Source organism: Amphiprion ocellaris, chromosome 18, assembly GCF_022539595.1.
Source record: "Amphiprion ocellaris isolate individual 3 ecotype Okinawa chromosome 18, ASM2253959v1, whole genome shotgun sequence".
In the NCBI taxonomy this organism is placed as follows: domain Eukaryota; kingdom Metazoa; phylum Chordata; class Actinopteri; family Pomacentridae; genus Amphiprion; species Amphiprion ocellaris.
Genome location: NC_072783.1, coordinates 30,597,378 through 30,617,284, shown reverse-complemented (window position 1 = coordinate 30,617,284; position 19,907 = coordinate 30,597,378). Strand labels below are relative to the sequence as shown.

The 19,907-nt window shown below is 39.4% G+C and overlaps 2 protein-coding genes across 9 annotated transcripts in view; one reads left to right on the top strand and one right to left on the bottom strand.

Annotated features, from left to right (window-relative positions):
* Window positions 1-567: 567 nt before the first annotated feature.
* On the bottom strand, window positions 568-4,824 carry ndr2 (nodal-related 2). The gene is made up of 3 exons (XM_023269566.3): window positions 4,533-4,824; window positions 2,162-2,919; window positions 568-1,212 (listed from the first exon to the last, which is right to left on the bottom strand). Exons 1-3 carry the CDS (start codon window positions 4,798-4,800, stop codon window positions 1,060-1,062), a joined length of 1,179 nt encoding a protein of 392 aa, XP_023125334.2. The 5' UTR covers window positions 4,801-4,824; the 3' UTR covers window positions 568-1,059.
* A 2,814-nt stretch (window positions 4,825-7,638) lies between these two features.
* The window catches only part of pald1a (phosphatase domain containing paladin 1a), a 60,277-nt gene continuing 48,008 nt past the window's right edge, over window positions 7,639-19,907 (top strand). The window contains exons 1-3 of one of the 8 annotated variants that reach the window (XM_055004632.1): window positions 7,639-7,849; window positions 19,125-19,319; window positions 19,532-19,634. In XM_055004632.1, coding sequence (XP_054860607.1) covers window positions 19,135-19,319; window positions 19,532-19,634 — 288 coding nt within the window. In that variant the 5' untranslated portion in view covers window positions 7,639-7,849; window positions 19,125-19,134. Of the gene's footprint in view, window positions 7,850-11,801; window positions 12,227-15,159; window positions 15,427-16,231; window positions 16,563-19,121; window positions 19,320-19,531; window positions 19,635-19,907 lie in introns of those variants that run through there. The other 7 variants (XM_023269540.3, XM_023269529.3, XM_023269520.3 and 4 more) reach the window with 7 other exon arrangements.

Here is a 19,907-nt window from a genome sequence, read left to right as displayed (position 1 = left end):
GCTGGATATTCCTCTCCTATACAATGCTTTATTATGGATGTGAGAGGAATTTGGCTGTGAGTCACTGTTGGTGACTGAAACACTCTAAAACTAGAAAAGTCCACCTCTTTTTGTGCGCCACTGTGAGCATGAACATGTGTGTAGTGGATGTATTTGCAAGTATGTTGTGTTTATAACGTTTTATGACTATGCAAACTAAATCAGACAGCTTATTAGACAGAAGAGGCTATCTGATGAGTTCAGATCAGTTGTGTACAAAAGCAATATTTTCCCCATATCTTTAAGAGATAGAATTTTCTGCTACGCATCTATCTTCATATAACTAATGAAGCCCTACAAGGACCATCTAAATGTTATGCTGAACTAACTTTTTGAAACAAATCTGGAAATATTGGACCAAACTTTAAACAACCAAGATTGTAAATATCACATGACATTTGCTGCCAGCTGTCATACTTGCCAGTTTTTGACATTTTAATTGGCATCAAAAAGTAGATTATGGTTTAATAAACATAAGCTCTGATATTATTCTTGCAACTAAACACTTGTCAGAAGTATATGGCTGAACACTTTAGAACCTTTTTAATTCTCACATGCAAACAAAATGCGTAACAAAACACATTCATTTTTGTGCAAATTCTACATAAATACATTTTTTAAAATTATTTACAATAAATATACATTAATTTACAGAAACACAAATGATAATGTACAATAAAAACAGTGCTGGAATATTCAACAATATTGCCATTTCATGTTTACACTGGTGAAATTGATAAGTTAAAGGGAATGAACTTCTACATTGTGACAAAAGCTTAATGCTGTTATTGAGCTTGAATTTCAGCACATCTAAAGATACCAACATCCTCCTTACAAACCAGAGCCCACATCACAATTTCAAGTCGTGTCGCCGCACATATAGATGAGATATAATCTTACAGTGCACAGTGACAAATATCAAAGAGCTTTTTTCCTTCAGGTTAAGTGTTTTCTTTTGTTTTCAGAAACATCACTGCATTTCTGAGGAATGCAGGACACGTTTGGAAGTGGTTATAGCCGTCACTGGCAGCCACATTCATCCACAATCATGTCCTCGTGGTGTCGAAGGAGCATTTCTCCGTTCTCATAGTACAGCATGCTTAATGGGCTCATTTTGGTTGGGGCACAGCAGGGTGATGCCACTCTGTCAGGGTAGTAATGTTTCAGTAGACTCTGGGGGAAAAAAGGGAGCCAAAAAGGAGGATTTACAATATTATAGATGATTCCAGTTGTAAAATACTTGCTTTTTAGTTCTTTTATCCAAGCTGTCATCTGTGAGTGTTTTGGGAACACAACAAATATTTGAATAATAATAATCTTTGTCTGTAAAGTGTTAGAAAATAGTAACAATTCCGCTTATAATTTTGAACATCTAATTTAATGGATTATTTTATTAGTTTAGCTATTAGATTTAACAAATAAAAGTATTAAATCTTAAAGCGGTGACAAGTTGGAACCACTTAATGTTTGTTTTTAGACTGAAAAATGACTAATGATTCATTGATTATCAAAAACAATTCTTAATCGACCTATCCCTATGATTGCATTTTTTTTTTAAATCCTCACAGTATTGCTAGTTTTCCAGTCGCATACTTTTGGCCTCCTTGTATATCATCAAGCACTACGTTGCATTCAGGTCATTGCCGATTTACTGTAAACATTAACTTCTGAACATGTCAACTGATCCACCTAATCTATCAGAGATAATTACAAATACTGTGGAGTACAGTGTCTCTTATTTGGGGTCCCAAATACAACTAGGTGGTGTCAACACAGAAAGAACACATTTGTGTGAGTGTAATGAATCTAAATTATAGAAAATGTGTGTTTTTAAGTTATTTTATCAGTTGTATTCACTGTAACACAATGTACTATACTTAATATTTACGTGGAATGTCTGCTATAGTTAGAAAGTGATTGTTTTGATATTAATTTACTGGCCAAAACAAGTTAAACAATGATAGATAGATAGATAGATAGATAGATAGATAGATAGATAGATAGATAGATAGATAGATAGATAGATAGATAGATAGATAGATAGATAGATAGATAGATAGATAGATAGATAGATAGATAGATAGATAGATAGATAGATAGATAGATAGGTTGCAATACTCACCTGCATATATGCGTGGTTGGTTGGATTTAGATCTTCTCCCAGAGGACCTGGACAGGAACCTTCGCAGCGGTAGGCGTTATATCTCTTAGGAAAGATGATCCAGTACCCCCAGCCTATTTGATTAAAGTCGACGTGAAGATCTACTTTATGACAGAGAGACTTTTCCTTCTCTCTTTCAGTCACCTGTAGGCTTCCTCCTGTGTGTTCTCTCTGACCACGTTTGCTCCTTCGCCTCTTGGGCCAGTGGGCCTTTTTCATCTCAGCAGGAGACAAGAACTTGGATTGCTCGGCTGTATGGAGCAAACTGGCTTTAGCCTTTGAGTTTTCATCAGATCCCGTGTGCGAGAAGACGACCAGCAAGGCCCGGTCGCTCACGTCATGCTCCTTCCTCGAGCTCGACACATAAACGGGCCGATCGGGAAGAGACAGGCCTCTCTTTTTCTTCATCGCTTTCCTTTTTCTTGACCCTCTCTTGTGCCGTATTCTCGCCGTTGCCTTCTGCCTGAGCCAGCTCAAGAGAGGACTCGTCATGTTGAACACTTTCCAGCTCAGAGACGAAGTGACCAGCGATGAGTCAGCGAGCTGCCCGACCAGCTGCATTTCCTGGCCGCGCTGGTGATAAACCTCCACGGTGATGTTGGAGGCGGTGGGTGTCCGAGGAAGCCTGATCCTCAGCTCGGCTGCCTGGATCTGCTTGTCGGCCAGCAGGGCGTGGAGGTCAAAGGTCACCACCCAGTGACTCTGTCTGTAGGTCAGACCTGTGGAGGTAAAAGCAGAAGAAATCAACAACATCGACACATGAAGATGCAGCATGTTTGAAAAGTGTTCAATCATATCTAAGCTGATGTGTGAGCACAAGATTTAACCTAGGAAACAATAATAAATCAGTATAATGATAATTTCTGTATCCACAAAAATGCATTAAAGTGAATATAAACTTGTGAAATTTAGTGGTATAGTTGGGTGACAAAACAATATATGGAAAAATGTAAGAAAATAAGCCAATTTAGCCTGTTGTTAAAACTATGTATATAATACCAGTCTTGAGTTTCCAGTGACTCCTATAATTCTTAATTTTCTGTAATGCAATCATAACACACGTGTTTCTGTCACAAAAAAAACAACTATGCATTTTGGCTCTTTCATAGATTTATTATAAGTCTTCTGGAAATATGACCAAGTATACTGGGTCAAAAATATACGGCAAATGTGCCCTTTGACCATTTTAGCCTAAACTAGGCACATTTGGGAATCATCAATAAGCTTCTAGTTCCATCTTTGACCACAGAATTAAAAATTAAGAGTCATAGGAGTCACTTACAGGTGTATGTGAACTTCTGTTTACAACTATATAAGACACTAAATTAGCCTAAACACACATCATTTCAGCTGGATTGAAATTTGACTACATCATAATAGAAAATTAAATATATGCCATCCACGGTGAATCAAAAATCTGATTGTATTAGCTGATACAGAGCCATTAAGCTTCAGGAACATACTACATGTAACACAATTACCTCTATGACCCCATGATTAATCTGTATGTACTGACTAGAGCAAATCAAAGCTGCCTGTGAGGCTTAAATAGAATCCAGTCATTGTTCCAGTGCAGGACAACCTGCCCTGCGCCCACATCTGTGATCGGTGTTGGCCATTGTGATTCAATGAACAGGTGTGGTTCAAATTAATCCAAAGGATTAAAGCATTTTAAACATTTAACCTCTTGCATTGTTCAGTGCATTGGCCTGCTGACTCTTGATCAAAAGTGCAAACCACCCCTCGCTATTAATCCACTCAAACTCAAACACAGGAGCCGAAACCGGTCGTTTTTAACACATCTCTGCCTCTCCTGGCTTCTGCATATCCTCAGCCAAACAAATAGGTAGGAACTCTGACACCTAGCAGCCATGTGAAATTGGATTCAGCAGCAGGGAAGGGCTGCTCCTGCTTGAGCCACCATTTAATCCCGACCTCTAATCTAATCAAGCCAAGTGTGAAAAAGAACTAAGGGAAGTTGTTGATTTGAGCTGCCAGGGGGATTTGTATCGGGGGATGTCTGGCGAGGTATCTAATCAACATCACCTATTTAAGAAAAAAAAGAGGTTTGCTTTGAGAATTAGACAGAAAAGCGGCCTTTTCACACGCTGATCCTTGCGTGGTTATTCAGCCTCTCAGCCTGGATGTGGATTGAAGCCCTCTGAGGTCGTCTGGCGCTGAGAGGCCAAAAAAACCCTAACATCTAAAGAGTGGAGGACAGATCTGACTCCAGCCACAGCTCCAGAACCTACACTTCCATCTCAGTGCTTCATCTCGACTTTCCTCCTCATTTATCACCCACAAATCAAGCCATTTTTCAACCAGATCTTACCTTTAGCCATAATACTCTTCACCGTGTCCGCTTGTCTTGCTGCGTCCTGCTCCATAGTATCCACCGGCCTGGAAAAGTTTGACTTGAAATTCCGGTAAAGGTGCATCATATAGCTCGGTAGGTGAAACCCGGTGGATCGATCGGTCACGGCGAACCGGTGCAGCGGCCTCATGAAGGCTCCATCCCGGGGTCTGTGGATCCCCTGAGCCAGCAGCAGCACCAGCAGAGATGCGTGCAGCGCGGCGCTCAGAACTCCCAATGAGCGCATGTTTCAGGCCGGTTAATGACAAAATTCTTGTGCCGGGGAGATTAGGGATGTCTTATATACCCTCACCCACCCCCTTTCATGTTTAACAAGTAGCTGAGAACATTAAAGGAAATTGACATGCGTCCTCAAGACGTGTTACCTGACAGCTCATCATCCATTCAGCTGCTAATGAGGCGCCTGTGTTTACAAGGAGCGCAGCGTTTTGTTTGCATCGTGTTTCTTTGGGCATCTGCAGCCTGCAGACTCCCCATGCTTGGACTAATTGTTCCTGCTACTTGGCTTACACTGATTGTTAGGCTTTCCCATAGTGTAATGTCTATTAAATGCCATCTGAAATGGGAATACAGAGAGGAAGACCATGGCACTGTGCTTATTGGACACGAATATTAACATGAAAGTCATGTAAAAATGTCTCTCTGTACACTGTAAAAACAAAATGTTAAAAAAATTAAAATATGGAAGCAAGGATGCCAGAAAAAATGTGTTAAAGAATAGACGTAATATTCACTTGTCGTCACGGTTACATTGATGCCGTGCCACTATGGAGTAATAAAGTTTGTGTGACCTTTTAGAAATATTACAGCATTGTTCTATTATCAGCACAACAGTTGGTGTACTTAACATTTAATATATGCATTTTTAGCATGACATATAGGCAAAAATTGTAGTTATAGCTGTCATAAATATTAAAGCATATGTCTGTTATTAACACAGAAATACATCAATTTGTCAGGTACAAACTGTATTTTCTATATAAAATAAATGCCAAAAATCACCATGTCACTTGTTATAAGTAGTACGGCATGTTTCTGTTGTCAGCAAAACAGTATGAACATTTAACTGAGAAAAATTTCATTCTTTTTGAGGAACAAATGCAAAAATTAAAGCATTGAATGTTATACATATTATGGCATTTTTCCATTAATAAACTGTGCAAGAGTGAGGAAATGTATTTTTTCAAGAGAAAAAATTTTTAAAAATTAATTTTTCTGTCCCGATTATCTTTTTAAGGATTTACGATGATTCAGTGTTATATAAACTGTATCAAAGTGTTTTAGAGTTTACAGATTTTTACTGTCATGGTTTGACAGTTTTTCATAGCAAAATTGTGAGCATTTTTTAGAGTGTAGCAACTCTTCCCTGTCACAGTAATTATTGTAATGTATAAAAAATATTTGTAAGAAAGGATAGAAATATCACTTTTACCCTACAATAGCAACTGAGCTGTAGATTAAAAGCATATAATGGAAGCTTGTAGATCATGTCTTGAAAAATAACATAAATGCATTAGAATTTTTCTTAAAACATTTTAAAGTCTACAATATACCATATTAAAATCTGATTATCTTAGAAATGGTATCAAAGTTGCTATCAAACATCTGTAAAAATATCATTTGAAAAACACAGAAATAAATTCTAGACATTATTTGACCTGTTTTTATTATTGTTAATGTGTAAATGAATATTTTTACCTGTTATTGTCCGTAATTTCTTTTACAGTTTAGTAGATATGCTGAGATTTTTTTGACAGTTAATATGCAAATTAATACTTTAAAAATAATATGTAATTCTGAAAAATGGCAATTCTGTATAATAGCTGTAAATTTTTCCAGACAAAAGTACAGATAAAAATGTTTTTTAAAAAAAAAAAAAACATGAATCTCTTGCAGTGCAGTCAGCATTATAATGATTCTGATCATGATTATGATGATCATGACCTTCGCTTAATTTATCTTTTGGTACAACTACTGTAAAATCCACATTAAAACCAATTGTAAAACAGAAATTAATTACAGACATTATTTACAGTTTTGGTTTGTTTGTTCTTGGTGAACACGTAGATTAATAATTATAATAATAATATGTTACTCATTGTTATCTCTAATTCAGAAAAACTGGGAGAATCTGTAAATTCAGTATATTATTAAAAATACAGTTAAATATAATTACATTTATTTTTACAGTGTACTTAACATTATAATGATTGTAAATAACATTTTACTATGACCCTAGCATAATTTATCTTTTGGGGAGTTCCCATAAAATACTCATTAAAATCAATATTAAAACAAAAAATCATTATAGTTTGTTACAATTTTGGCCTTTTAAACAATTATTTACTATACAAAATGATTGATTTTACTAGTTATCATCTGTAAGTCAGCAGAACGGGGAAAATCTGTAAAATAACATTATTTTGTTTTAAAAACAGTACAGTTAAAATCACATTTTTCCATAGTGTAGTCAACATGATAAAGATAGAAATGATTAATATTTCATTATGACCTTATGATCTAATTTATCTTTTATTTGAAACATCTGTTGCATAACTAGGCATTGCGTTTATTATTTTACAGCAGAGAACATTTTGTGACAAGTGTATTAAGATAAAAGATGAAAACATAGATAAGAAGATGTGAAAACACAAAAATAAGATAAAGTCGGCATAAACTTAATGTTGACCTCAGTATCAGCCCCGGTGGAATTAAACAGGAAACAGGCACCTTATCTGTCTTTTATATTTAACTGCTTGAGGTTCACTTTTACATATCACACTGTTCTCATGGAGTTTTACAACTTCTATATGATCAAAATTCAATGTTTACGTTAATACTCTGTATTCTGTTTGGGTTTTTTATTATAATATTACTATAATATTTAAATATCATACTTAATATACCCTTAAAGTAGTTGTTTTTGCCTCATATTAAACCTACTAGAGGATTATTTTTAATTTTACTGGCTTCTTAGCATATAAAAAGTGTTTGTCCATGGTTTGGATGTTTTGCTTCAGACTTGCAGGGAGCATCCGTGGATGACCGCACACTGCGCATGCGCCTTCCGTCTTTCGTTCACACAGCGAAATCCTTTTCCTCGTAAATTTCCCGAGAAAGGACAAAAAATAAATAAATAAATAAATCAATGGATGCGTCCCCTCGCATCGATCTAAACACACAACGCTGCACGCAGACCTCGTCCTCCGAACACAGCTCCGACAACAGGATCTCTTCTCGGCCTGGAGCTTTTTCAAAAACCGTGTGCTGAAATGGTGAGTAGCTTTTAAAGTTAACGGCTCCTGGTGCACGAACCACGGCAGCCTTTAAAGTTGATACCGGTGGCGTTTTTTGGATGCAGACAGTCGATCAGACTTTCAGTGCCTTTAGTAACTGCTCTTTGGGTTCGTGCTTGAACCAGACTTGAAGCAGGGACGGATATTTTCATGATGCCAAGTGCTTGTGTGGCTGATGGGGCATACATGTGCTTGGCAGCCCCCACTCTCCACGCTGCTCTGGATTCTGCTCTGCATCTTGTGATTTGGCCACAGGCAGGGATGGAAATCAAAGATGGGGATATTTGATCTCCACCTGTGCTAAATGCCACTTTATGCTTTTATTTTCTTTGTACTCAAGTAGAAGCCACTTCTAGGTTCACTGTGATGTGCAGCCTGCAGTGAATGGATGCCACAAACACTTGACTACTAAGTGAAATGTTTGATCCTCTCAAGGTTTTATGTGCTGTGTTGACATTTGCATGCACTTCTGCAAGTAATGCATGTACAGTGTTGTTTAATGTGCATTTGGAGGCAGTGAGAAAATCATTTACCTTTTCCTTGGAAAAGCTAAGTCATATTTAACCTTGTTGTTGCCAAGAGTTCAAAAATGGAGTTTGATGCTTGAATATACTGTTGCAGCCAACATATAAAGTAGTAAAAGGTATCTTTAGCCTTGTGAATGCAGTTTGAATACATTTTTTGCCATGTTTTCTTCATTTGACGTCATTAAAGCATGCCTAATAATAATTGCATGTGGATGCATTCAGAAAACAGCACAAAAACAATTACTTCTGCACATAGAAAATAGTGAGAACCACAAAGTAATTCACTTGTGCAAATGCATTTGTAATATTCAATAGTGACTGTATACAAGAACAAGAAAATAATATGAATTCAAGGACAAAAGCAAGACAAAATGTCAATGCCAGCTATGAAAAACTAAATGTTCAACCTTATTGTTAAAAAAGTTTTAAAAAATGAAGGGACATGTTTGAATATACTGTTACAGCCAACATATAAAATAAAAAATGTATTTTTAGTGTTGTGAATGCAGTTCAAATACATGTTTTGCTATGTTTTCTGCACTCAGAATCATTAAAAAGTGCTAGTAAAGTACTAGTAAAAAGTTTAGTCAGTATAAAAGGATGTGCAAGCATTGCATGTACATTATAATAAGGTGCATATGCAAGCAGTCAGAAAATAGGGCGAAAACAATTACTTCCACACCTAGAAAACAGTGAGAACCACAAAATAATTCACTTGTTCAAATGTATTTGTATTATTCAAATAGTGAGTATATACAAGAACAACAAAATAGTATGAATTCAAGGACAAAAACATAACAAAGCGTGGATACAAGCTATGGAAAAACTAAGTGATAAGCCAACAGATAATGTAGAAAATAAAAAAAAATGCCTTGAGAATGCAGTTCAAATATATTTTCTGCCTGGTTTTCAGGATTCGGCATCACTTAAGCATACATTTTAACAAGTGTGTATATAGAAGATCTCAGAAAACAGGACAGAAACAAATACTTCCACACATAGGAAACATTCAGAACAAAAATGCAGTTTATTTTTATTATTCCATTGTACACATACACAAGAATAACAAAATAATATGCATTTAATGGAAACAATGAACAAAATGTGGATGCATAACTAAAAAAGTTAAGTCGTGCTTGACCTTTTTGCTCCCAAAAGTGGACAAAACTGAAGTTGCATGCTGGAATATATTTTAAGTAGAATTTTAGTATTTTTGGTCTTGTAAATGCAGTCCAAGTAAATTTTCATCATGTTTTCTGCACTTGGCATCATCAAAGCAAACCTCTAAGGAAGGAAAGGGATTTGCTCACAGTCTAAAATGTCCACATGCATGATCATCACTGACGAAATGTGACACGACATGTTCATTCTTGCCGTTAGGTGTGATGTATGAAATGTCTCAAGCGAAATAAGACAAAGCACATGATGCCCTTTGATGTGTTGTGTTGTCGGCGCAGCTTTTGTTAAATTTGGCCCCGTCCAGCTGGGATCATTCTCCTCTGTGCGTATCAGTTTACCTCACATTTTTCAGGGAGGGGGAGACAGAAACTGACCCTTGACAGCTCAGATCGGACAATTAATCAAGAGTGAGAGCATGAAACTCCTCGGTGAAGGAACACCTGGATCAGCATGATTAAGCTATTTATTCTGGGTTTATCTTGATGAGAGGCGTGGCACAGAAACTTCTCGCAACTTTAAGACGTTGTCATCGCTTTAGCTTTACAATAAACTAATTTTAAGAAGTAGAGATATTGGTTAAATTAGGTTTAGGGTTGCTTCAGGCAGGTACAGCCCTTTAAAACCAAGAGTTACTTGTTGAAAACTGTTGTTTTTGGGGATATATGTTGTAAAAGTAGGGCCAAGTTACTGTATAAACACATGTTTTGGCTTGAAATAGTTGACATAACAGAAGTAACATCTGTGTTCCAGTACATCTGACTGCAGTAGATAATTTTTACCACAAGGTGTCATATTTGAATGCTGGACTGTGCTATTGTAGATCCACTAAATATGCTCCTGTGGGTATTTCTAATTAATTATCATTACTGCTTCCCAGGAGTGGTGGCATGTATTTTGTTTTAACTTGACATGTATTAATAGAGGGAAAATTTGTGTCTCTCTGAAAATATGACAATATTGTATAAAGCTGCTTCTAGAAGCTGAACTTTAGGCTCAGGTGGCAGGTTTTCCATCAGTATCTTCTCTTTTCCTGTTGCTGTTAAAAGGATTTTAACAAACTGGATTTTTATGGGTCGGACACACACTAAGCCTAAGAAAGTATTTGGACAAGACAGGTGATATTAGCCATGTGCTCTGTTTCCATTGTGGACATTTAACAGACAGGATGTTTTACCTCATCTGTCAGAGAACATCCTCTTATTCCGAATCATGCTGTAAAAAAATGGAAGAAAATGAAGTGTATTTTTGGCACTTTATTTTTATTAAAGTCATTATTTGCTCTAGATTTCTTGATATGTACCGTTTGGACACAAAGCCACATTTATGACTTCTCACTTCCCCGGATTGATTCATTCATGTTCTGGAGGTTTAGCAGGTCATGGGAGGGGTTTGTTTCACATTTACGGTGTTGCAAGAACTTCAGAGTCTTGGCCCTGCGCTGCTGCAGGAAGGAAGGAACAGGTGTGGCAGCAGTAGATTTTACATCCATATCTCGAAAACTGCTCACTAGTTTTGCAAATAGGCTTAATGTGGACATTATCTTGTGACAGACTGTTGATTGCACATACTTTTTATGAGAAAATATTGTTGCAGGCAGCCACTCGGGAGATAAGCTTCATGTTGTTGGCTGTTTTGGAGTCTTAGCTGTACAAATACAGTCAGGTATGGTTGATTTTTTAGGTTTTTCTTGGTCTGTACAGGTATTTGGTCTATACTAAATGCTGCTGGATTTGATGTTTTCTTATGTCCAGTGCATAAAGAACTGGTGTGGCCTCAGGGTTATGACTACAAGAGCTGCAGCACACAACTGTTTGCAGCTGAACCTCAGGCTTAAATCTAAGTATTTGCCCAGCTGTAAGCCTGTTTACCTTGAGCATGGCATGTGTTAACCTCTAATGAATGGAGTAATTAGAACATCGTAGTGAATTAGGCTTATGTGATGTCATCTGTGTGCAGTTGTTAGCGACCGTCAGCCTCCTGGCAGGCCGGTGCTGCGGCGCGTCAGCTGAGGGTTAGCTGCTGCAGACTGTAATTGAAGTGAAGGTTTAATTTGACGCGTTTGATACAGTTGTTAAAAGGTCTGCCATGTGTGGAGGGTGCTGTGTTGCCAGGAGGCTCCGGTAGTGATTGGATAGCGAGCTGGATGATGAGTAAGCCTCTGTGGGTCCGCCTCCACATCCTCTTTACACACACACACACACACACACACACTCACACATGAACAAATCCTGGCGAGCAGCCTTACACCTCATGCACAGGGGATGCAGACTAAAAAGTAGCAAAAAAAGAAAAAAAAGCCAACAAGGGAGCATGTCTTCACTCATTTAACAGCTCAAACGGAGAGCTGCCCCCCCCTCTGCTTTCTCCTGCTGAGTGGCTGTCTGGGATCTGTCCTCGCTGAAGGACACGTTCATTGACTTGCTTTATAAGGACACGTTAATGATGCGAGACTGCCGCCTGCTGTAGTTTGATCAGCAGGCAGAGACAGATCGCCTCACAGATCGGACAGAGAGATGCCAGCGAGGATGACTGACTGAGACGCTTGCCGGAGAGCTGTCATTTTGGTTATTTTTAACCCACTGTTTTCTGTTCTGTAATCCTCTGAGACTCGTGCAGCTCTCGGATGGTGGACTGAACAGCTGAATGTCAGGTACAGTTGTGACACTTTATGTTTTCTATTGCTGCAGGCTTGCGGCTGCTAGACATGTCACCAGAATGTCTCTGCAGGATACAAAAAGGAAACGGTTGTTGTCTGAATATCACTTCAGATGCATGTTGTGATTTTTACCTCAATCTTTTGCCTGAACTCTGCACTGCTTTCCAACTGTAAAATGTCTTAGAATAGAAAAACTGCTTTCCCATTCCCAGAGAGGTGTTCCCTTTGAACACATTCTCCATTTGTGTCTGATTTTCACGCACTTACATGGATTGAATTCTTCATAGCAAGTGATGCCAAGGCTCTCCTCTGAAGTGTTTATCAAGCTTGCATTCCTTTACCAGAGGACCAGTGCTTGTTTGACAGCGTTCTGGCACCCCGCACCAACTTAGAAAATGCTGCTGCTCAGTCAGGATTTGTTTGCACTCACACAAGTTTACCACTTTGGTCTGAATGGCAAGTGAAAAGAAACATGTTAACAAACCAGTGTAAAATCTGTCAGTGTAGAGGGCAGGTTTTTTTTTTGAGGGTGTGACAAATAGAAAATGCTGTCAGTTGGCGTGGCGGTGCTGACAGAATATTGTGGTCAGACACTGGGGTTTAGAAAAAACGAAAGCCACATTACTGCAACCTTGAAATCATAGGGAGATCAAATTGCCAGCTTGAAATGAAATAAATTACAGACGTGGCTTTAAAAATAGACCTGCACACCGTTTTTAGCAGCTCAGTGTCGAGCTGTGACGAAAGCCAGGCAGTTTGTGCGCTCTGAATGCCAATGCGGACTATCTGCCTTGAAGTGCAAAAAGCTATTTCACACTGAAATTGCATCCTCGAACAATGCATCGCACGGCTTCCTCTCACCGCAGTCTATTTCTGAGCAGATTACTGGGAGTTATATTTTGGACAAAAGCAAACATCAGAGCTGTACGCTGACACAAATTCACAATGAGGTTTTTGGAACAGCTGAAGGAAAACAAAAAAGATTTTCTGCAGAGGAAGCACTGAGCTCATTTCCGCACAGAACTGATATTTAGCTCAGGAACTAGCAATGTCCTGTGGAATCGCGCCTGCATGTAACCCTTAACCTCACTGATGAAATATGTGTACAGCTGCAGGGAGGAAGTTTCAGAGAGTACAACTAAGCGCTTCCTGTTAAGGTGTGCTTACACTTCCTCTGCTTGGGGGGTGTGACTGGCTTTTATTCAGTGATTTTGCTGGTCTGGTACCCTGTGATTAGTCAGAGGCTGCTGTGCGCAGTTGATATAAATAATTCTAGGACTCTGTTACTCCAATCAGACCCAATTAAATGAGGTTTTTGAGAAATGCTGAAGAGTTTTTGTGTATTGTTGTAACATTGCTGGCTTCATCAATCCGTTAAAGTGAGGACGTTCTGTCACTGTTCCATTAATGTTCCTTCATTTAGACACAGCAGTGAAAGACAGAGCCACAATACACACATGATATTTGACATCATGTTGATATTTAATACCCAGTAGTGCCATAATAAACCAAATGCTATATCTAAACTAATAGCAGCTTATCAAACTGTCCAGATAACTAATAATATAGTTTATTTATGATTACCTCAAACACTGTAAAATCTGTGTATGTATGTGATGATAATCTAACTACTAATTTATGAACAGTAACTGTGATGAAGCTCAGGGTTCAACCTGAGGTCGGCTGCTATGCAGCAAATGATTTAACTGCAGCTTATAAACCGTGACTCGGTTTGATAGCTCACCTGTCTAGGGTGAAATAAAGGACACAGTGGGACTTGCTGTTAGATGCTGATCTGGACTCATCCTGTCTCCATGTTGGGGATCATTCATAATTCAAACGAATGAATGTGCATGGAGATGGAGATGCTCTCATCCTGTTGCTGTTTGATGCTGCAGGTGTTTAATAAACTCAGAGGAAACATTCCTACCAACAGCTGGAAGCAGCAAACTAAGGTTCTGCTTCTGGTAATGTTTTCACTGCAGTTAAGTTGTATTTTTCTGGATATGTAAGTTTGTAATAGATGTGAAATTGCAGTGGAAAGTGAACAAGACAGGTGTTTTATTTGTGTCTTTGTGATGTTTTTGACCAGTACTGGTGCTGAAATTAATCCTTTCACACGGCTCTAACATGATGGGCTGAATACAGCAGTGTTCCTAGGTATGACCTAGTAAGATTGTAGATGCAGCTTTTACAGAAAAGCGACCAGGGTGCTCGTTGAGACGTGAAGCTGACACATTATTTTGCCATCAGATTAGTAGAAAGGAGTACACATCTAAGAGGAGCTTCATTCTTCACAGTCAGCGGGCTTTTAGACTTAACATTGTCAGACTGAACAAGTGGCCTCCAGAAGACCAGAAATTCCTGAGATCTTTGAATTAAAAGAGCACTATTGCTAAATAAGCATATTGCATTGAGTTTGTGATTGTTTGGGTTTTTTTGCTGCCACGTTTGCGGTTCTTATCTCAACCTCGATGTAGGAAGTTGTGTTGAAAGATCTCCTCTGCGCTACAAAGTGATACCCATCTCTCTTGAACCCCTGCATCTCTTGTGAATGAAGAGTGCTCTGCATCCTTCCTCTGGGCCACCAACAGATGCATCCTGCAGCTGCAAGCTCCTTCCTGTCTGCACTCAGACCCTTTTGTCTGAAGACGTTGCTACAGCAAAGTTGGGACACCGGCTGAATTTAAATGGGGCAGGGCTGAATGGAGCAATGCTGGTAGGCTGGCAGGAGGCTCCAGTTTCCATGGCCTTATTCTCACCGTGCCATCGGTGAATTTAAATATTGCTGCCATTGGCTAACTCTGACCAGCTGTTCACAGGCTGACATGCACAGAAAAGGTGAATTCAAGAGAAGTGGTTCAGTTTGTTTGACTTTTTGCGTTGTTGTTGTGCATCGTCAGAGGGAATCTTTTCGTTTTATTGGCCTCGGGAGCAGTGTGGCGCTACTCAGGCTGACGTGTGGGATAAACAGCCTCTCTGATGAGTTGCCTTGATTGGCTCTCCAGGAGGATGTTTATGACTGAGGGCTATTTCTACTCAGGCCTCCGCCCCGACTGCCCGCCCGGCCGCTACACCAGGTCTGCCTGTGCTGAAATCAGTGTTGCTGAGGAGCTGCTCTTGTCTGTAGCAGGAACTTCCGTATCAAAGAGTGTGTGCACTATGGTGTCGCAGCAGAGGTGACAGGCTGGAAGGTAAGGCGGAGGAGGGTTTCCGATGTAGCACTTTCAACCAGACAGGCTGCAGCATTTAAATTGTTGCTTTCCTTTGGAGGCCCGTGTAGCTGAAGAGTCAGGAAGTATCGGGCAGCTCAGATGTTTTACAAATAACCTCAACACCACTGGGGATATGATATGGGAAGCGTGGTTGGATTGAGGAGAATGGGAGAATCTGTTGTCAGTGTTTTACTGCTTTCCACTGAGCCACATAGGAACATGCATATTATCATGCATGACTGTGGTGGTGGGTGAAGGAAACCTACTGATTAAATGTCCTTAAAGTGACAGAGATCGAAAATGGGTTTGCTGTGTAAATTCCCTTTGCTGTACAAGATGAGACCGTTTTCAGTCAAAAATAGAAAGTCAAGAAGACGTCCTAAATCTGTCCTGTCTCGTATTACACATTGTCTTACAGTCATTTATGTTCTTTATTGTTAATTGAAGTCTGTTTTGTTTTTGTAGCCCAAACTTTCCAGTTTTCAGTTTGGAAAAAAATAGCATTACAAGTGCAGAAACTAGCAGTAATAAGAATTTATTTGTCAGAGTTTAGAAAGTTTTGGTACAATTTTGATGCAAGCTTGACTGCTAACTATAGTAAATTTAGTATATTATATGCACAAGTTTTCACATTTTGACAAAGTGTCAATCCGTCAATCTTATAATTGAGCTATCATTTCAGCATGCCACTTTTGTACTGCCTACTGGAAAGTACAAGAGTCAACTGTGTGTCGTCTTTGTGCAGAGCCTGTCCCTGTGAAAGGGAGCTGAACTTTAGCCATCTGGCTGCCAGATGTAGCGCTACTTCCCCTGGTCCCCTCCGCAGAGACTTGAGTCTCCTGCTTGAATCTGCTTCCCAACATCAGACAGGAGATAGGACGAAGACGAGGACGACGCTGTCTGAAAGCTTCTGAAGTTTTTTTGCTGAATGCCAAGCAGGCGGGCACTTTGAGGTTCCCGCGAGGGGTGTTTCCCACCAACTGGGGGGTGGGTGACGGGATTCAAAAGAGGAAGATTTTCTTTTTTGGATGTCATGCCAAGTTCTCACACTCCTTTTGGACCATGGCGGACAACAAGCAGCAAAGAAAGGGATCTGGAAGTTCCTCATCTCATACGTAAGATGGCAGATTTCTGTGGATTGTTCCACTATGGAGCACTTTTGTTGTTTTTCTTGTGGCGGCCGTAGAATTATGGCAACAGAGATGCTTTTGGTATGTGGCGAGGACTGAAATAGACTTGGGCAGCTGGAGCACAGTTTTCTTGAAAAGTTAGCTGCCTTTTATGGAGCGATTCTGCCTCTCTTTACTCCTCAGCCTTTCTATGGTACAGTTATTTGTGTATTATCTAAAACCGTACACCTTTTAGTCTATCCATTAGTGTTTCTTAACCATACCAGCAGACAAAATAACAAATGAATGTGTTGTCTTACCCACTGTGCTTGTGAGAAGAGAGTCTCCCTGCTGAATCAAAAGGTCTCGGAGTACAAGGTTGATCTGCCCACACACCTCCAGACTCAACAAAGAGGAGAGTGGCAGTGACTCACCCGCCACTTCTCTCTCCTCTCTGCATGATGAGAGTTCATTTTATTCAAAGCTGGAGATCACACGGAGGTGCTTCGGGCTCAGGCGGCAAAAGACGATGTGCCATGTGCCTGAGCTGTGGAACATTAAGTAGATTTTCATGTTGGGTTGATTCTGACCTGTTGGTTGGTGTTTACTGTCTTGGTTTGCGTTTGTTTTTTTCCTCTATTTTTCCTAGAAATGAAGCATTTTTGTTTGTCTTTCTGTGTCTGTGTGCCTCAGTGCTGTAGGTTTCTAACCAGCTACATGTTAAAAGTGATGTTAAGGAGCAGCGTCGGCTCATTTGTTTGTCCGCTGAGCTCCCCGGACAGCTCGCTGTTTATTCAGAGAGGAGGAGGTTCGCTTGGAACCTGTGGCTGACTCGCATGAGGGTCTGACTGCTCCGTATCCAGCTGTATGATTTAAATATCAACTGTCGCACTAATGAAAGCATTTAGATATGACATCAGGGGTGATTAAAGTGCTTAGTAAACGTAAAGAGGGAGGGCATCAGGAGTCAGTGATTAAACCACTTCATGCTGTCTAAAGACTCACAAAACTGCTACTCTTCATACTGAAATAATAATATTTATGACTTACTTTATTACATTATCTCAATTCACTCTTTTACGGTATTTTTCTGCTTTTTTGTGTAATGAAATGGTCGGAATAGTTTGTCAGTAATTCAAGGGTAGAGATAAATAAATCGCCAGATGGTCAGAATAAAAGCATTTATGCTTCAACACTGTTTATTTTTAAACCTCAGTGCAAATGCTTGCCGTGCAAAAATCCTGAAACTACAGTTTTAAGCAGAAAAATAATAGTTTGACTTTATCATAAATTATTCACCTTCTTGCACATTAAAAGGTCAGCTCTACCCAAATCTCTCAGTTAGGTATGAATCTGCACCCAGCAGGCCTGGTCTGGCTGCTGAAAATCCAGCATAATCCAGCACAACAATCACTGATTAGTTTAATCCTTACAAACAAACAAAAAAAAGAGTCTAATCATGATGTTTTCAGGCCTTAGCTCAGCAATGCTAATCGGCCTCTAGCTGTAACTTCATATTTAGGGAGGAGATGTATTGATTTTCTCATTTATTTCAAGATGGTATTTCCTCTTGGCACCATGAATGTCTGCATGTTTCCCTGCCAATCACTTGGTAGTCGTTTAGAATTATAAATAAAAACCAAATGGGTCAACTTACCGCTCCCATTAGGTTTGTTTCTTTGTTGTTTAATTATCCGAAAATGGCAGAAACCAAAAAAAATCTTCAGTAAACATTGTTTATATCTCATTATTAACTCTGTTACTATTTCAGTCAATTTTCATTCAGTGCAGTGTTCTTTATCTCTCACACATCATGGGTCAATGAGGATAATTCACTCGTTTTTCATTAAAAAATACATGTTAAAACTTTTTTTAATGTACATGGGGAAGACCTACATATAAAGTACATGATTTTTCAAAAAATGTTAATTTACATTTTGATTTTTTTTTCTTTCATGGAGATGATAAATCACCACAAGGCACATCTTCTGTTCAGGGTGGCGCTGCAAATATGTGAAATGAACCATTTTAATGTTTTATGTTGGTTGCACTTATTAAATCAAGCAGAAGTTTCATATCAAAAATAAGACCTTCAACATTTTTTTTAGATTTGTTTTTGCTTTAAAATGGGTCAATTTAACCCCCAACATAACAGGAGGGTTAAAAGTGGTGATATATGAAAAATCAGGGGATCGTCTGTGTTTCATTCTCTCAATTCCATGTTCATATTTGCAACAAATTTCATATAAATGCAATAGCCCTTGCTAAAGTGATTGACTACTATCCTTAAAACCAAGCTACGACCATCTAACAGGAAAGAAATTCTGCATGTAACTTCACAACTTATTTCATATCCTGTGTTTGTATTAGTGACTGACAGATTTTTTTTCAATGACTTTATTGTTGAAGTGTGAAACATTCACTGAATCACTTTTCACACCTTGAAGATGTTTCAGACTCCCAAATACATGCTGCTGGATGTGTTGCCACTCTGTGCAGGCTTTTGTGTACATGTGTAAGTGTGTTTGCTTCCTGTTTCTGAGTCCGCTGCGATGTCATTCACAGCAGCTTGTGGAGCATGGGTACAACTGCCAGCGCCGCACCACAGCCTGTTTCTGTAGCGTCACCGCTTGAGAGTGTCCATGGCAACGGGATGGCTGACAGCAGGCAGTCTCTTAGCATGAGCCCCTTCCAGACAGTCAACATCCACAACAACAAGGCCAAGTCCATTATCACCAACAAAGTCGCACCTGTCGTCATCACGTAAGTCCCTCCCCGAATCTGCGTTCTCGCAATTGGGTGTTAATCCTTTTTGATCACTGCGGTGACATCTCTCCCACCCCCCAACCCCTCGAGCCCAAGTGTTTGCCTCCGTTATCATCTCTTTTGTCAATCCGGGCCGAGCAAATAGTAGCTGATAATTGAATTGATCTCTCTTTGCCAATCTGGACCTTCCGCTGTGTTTTGTGTTGCAGATATAATTGCAGACAGGAATTTCAGATTCACGATGAAATCCTCAAGACCAACTACAAAGTGGGTCGGATATCGGACGCGATGCCCGAGCACTACCTGGTGCAGGTGAGGACAACTTGCAGCTGCAGTGAGGCACCGCGCCGTCACAGAAAGCTGTGGCTTCATCTCACCCTTCTTTCTGTGTGTTCTTTTCACATTCACGTGTCCAAATTGCAGAGTGGCACAGGAACATTGTCATGCGCCGTTTTATGATCAGAGGCAGCCATTGAAACAGGAATGTTGTCACCTTTCTAGCAAGGCTTTGATCTGCTCTGTCACCTCTGCTGTGGTAGTTCAGGCATGTGGTGTTTCATCAGTGTTAACCCACAGCTTCTGTTT

Excerpts from the sequence above, each read along its gene's own strand:
- ndr2 (XM_023269566.3), bottom strand. The coding sequence starts at position 4,800 with ATGCGCTCATTGGGAGTTCTGAGCGCCGCGCTGCACGCATCTCTGCTG. Across the intron at positions 2,920-4,532 it reads GAAGAGTATTATGGCTAAAG|GTCTGACCTACAGACAGAGT; the intron begins GTAAGATCTGGT and ends TTACCTCCACAG. Across the intron at positions 1,213-2,161 it reads CCAACCACGCATATATGCAG|AGTCTACTGAAACATTACTA; the intron begins GTGAGTATTGCA and ends TTTTTCCCCCAG.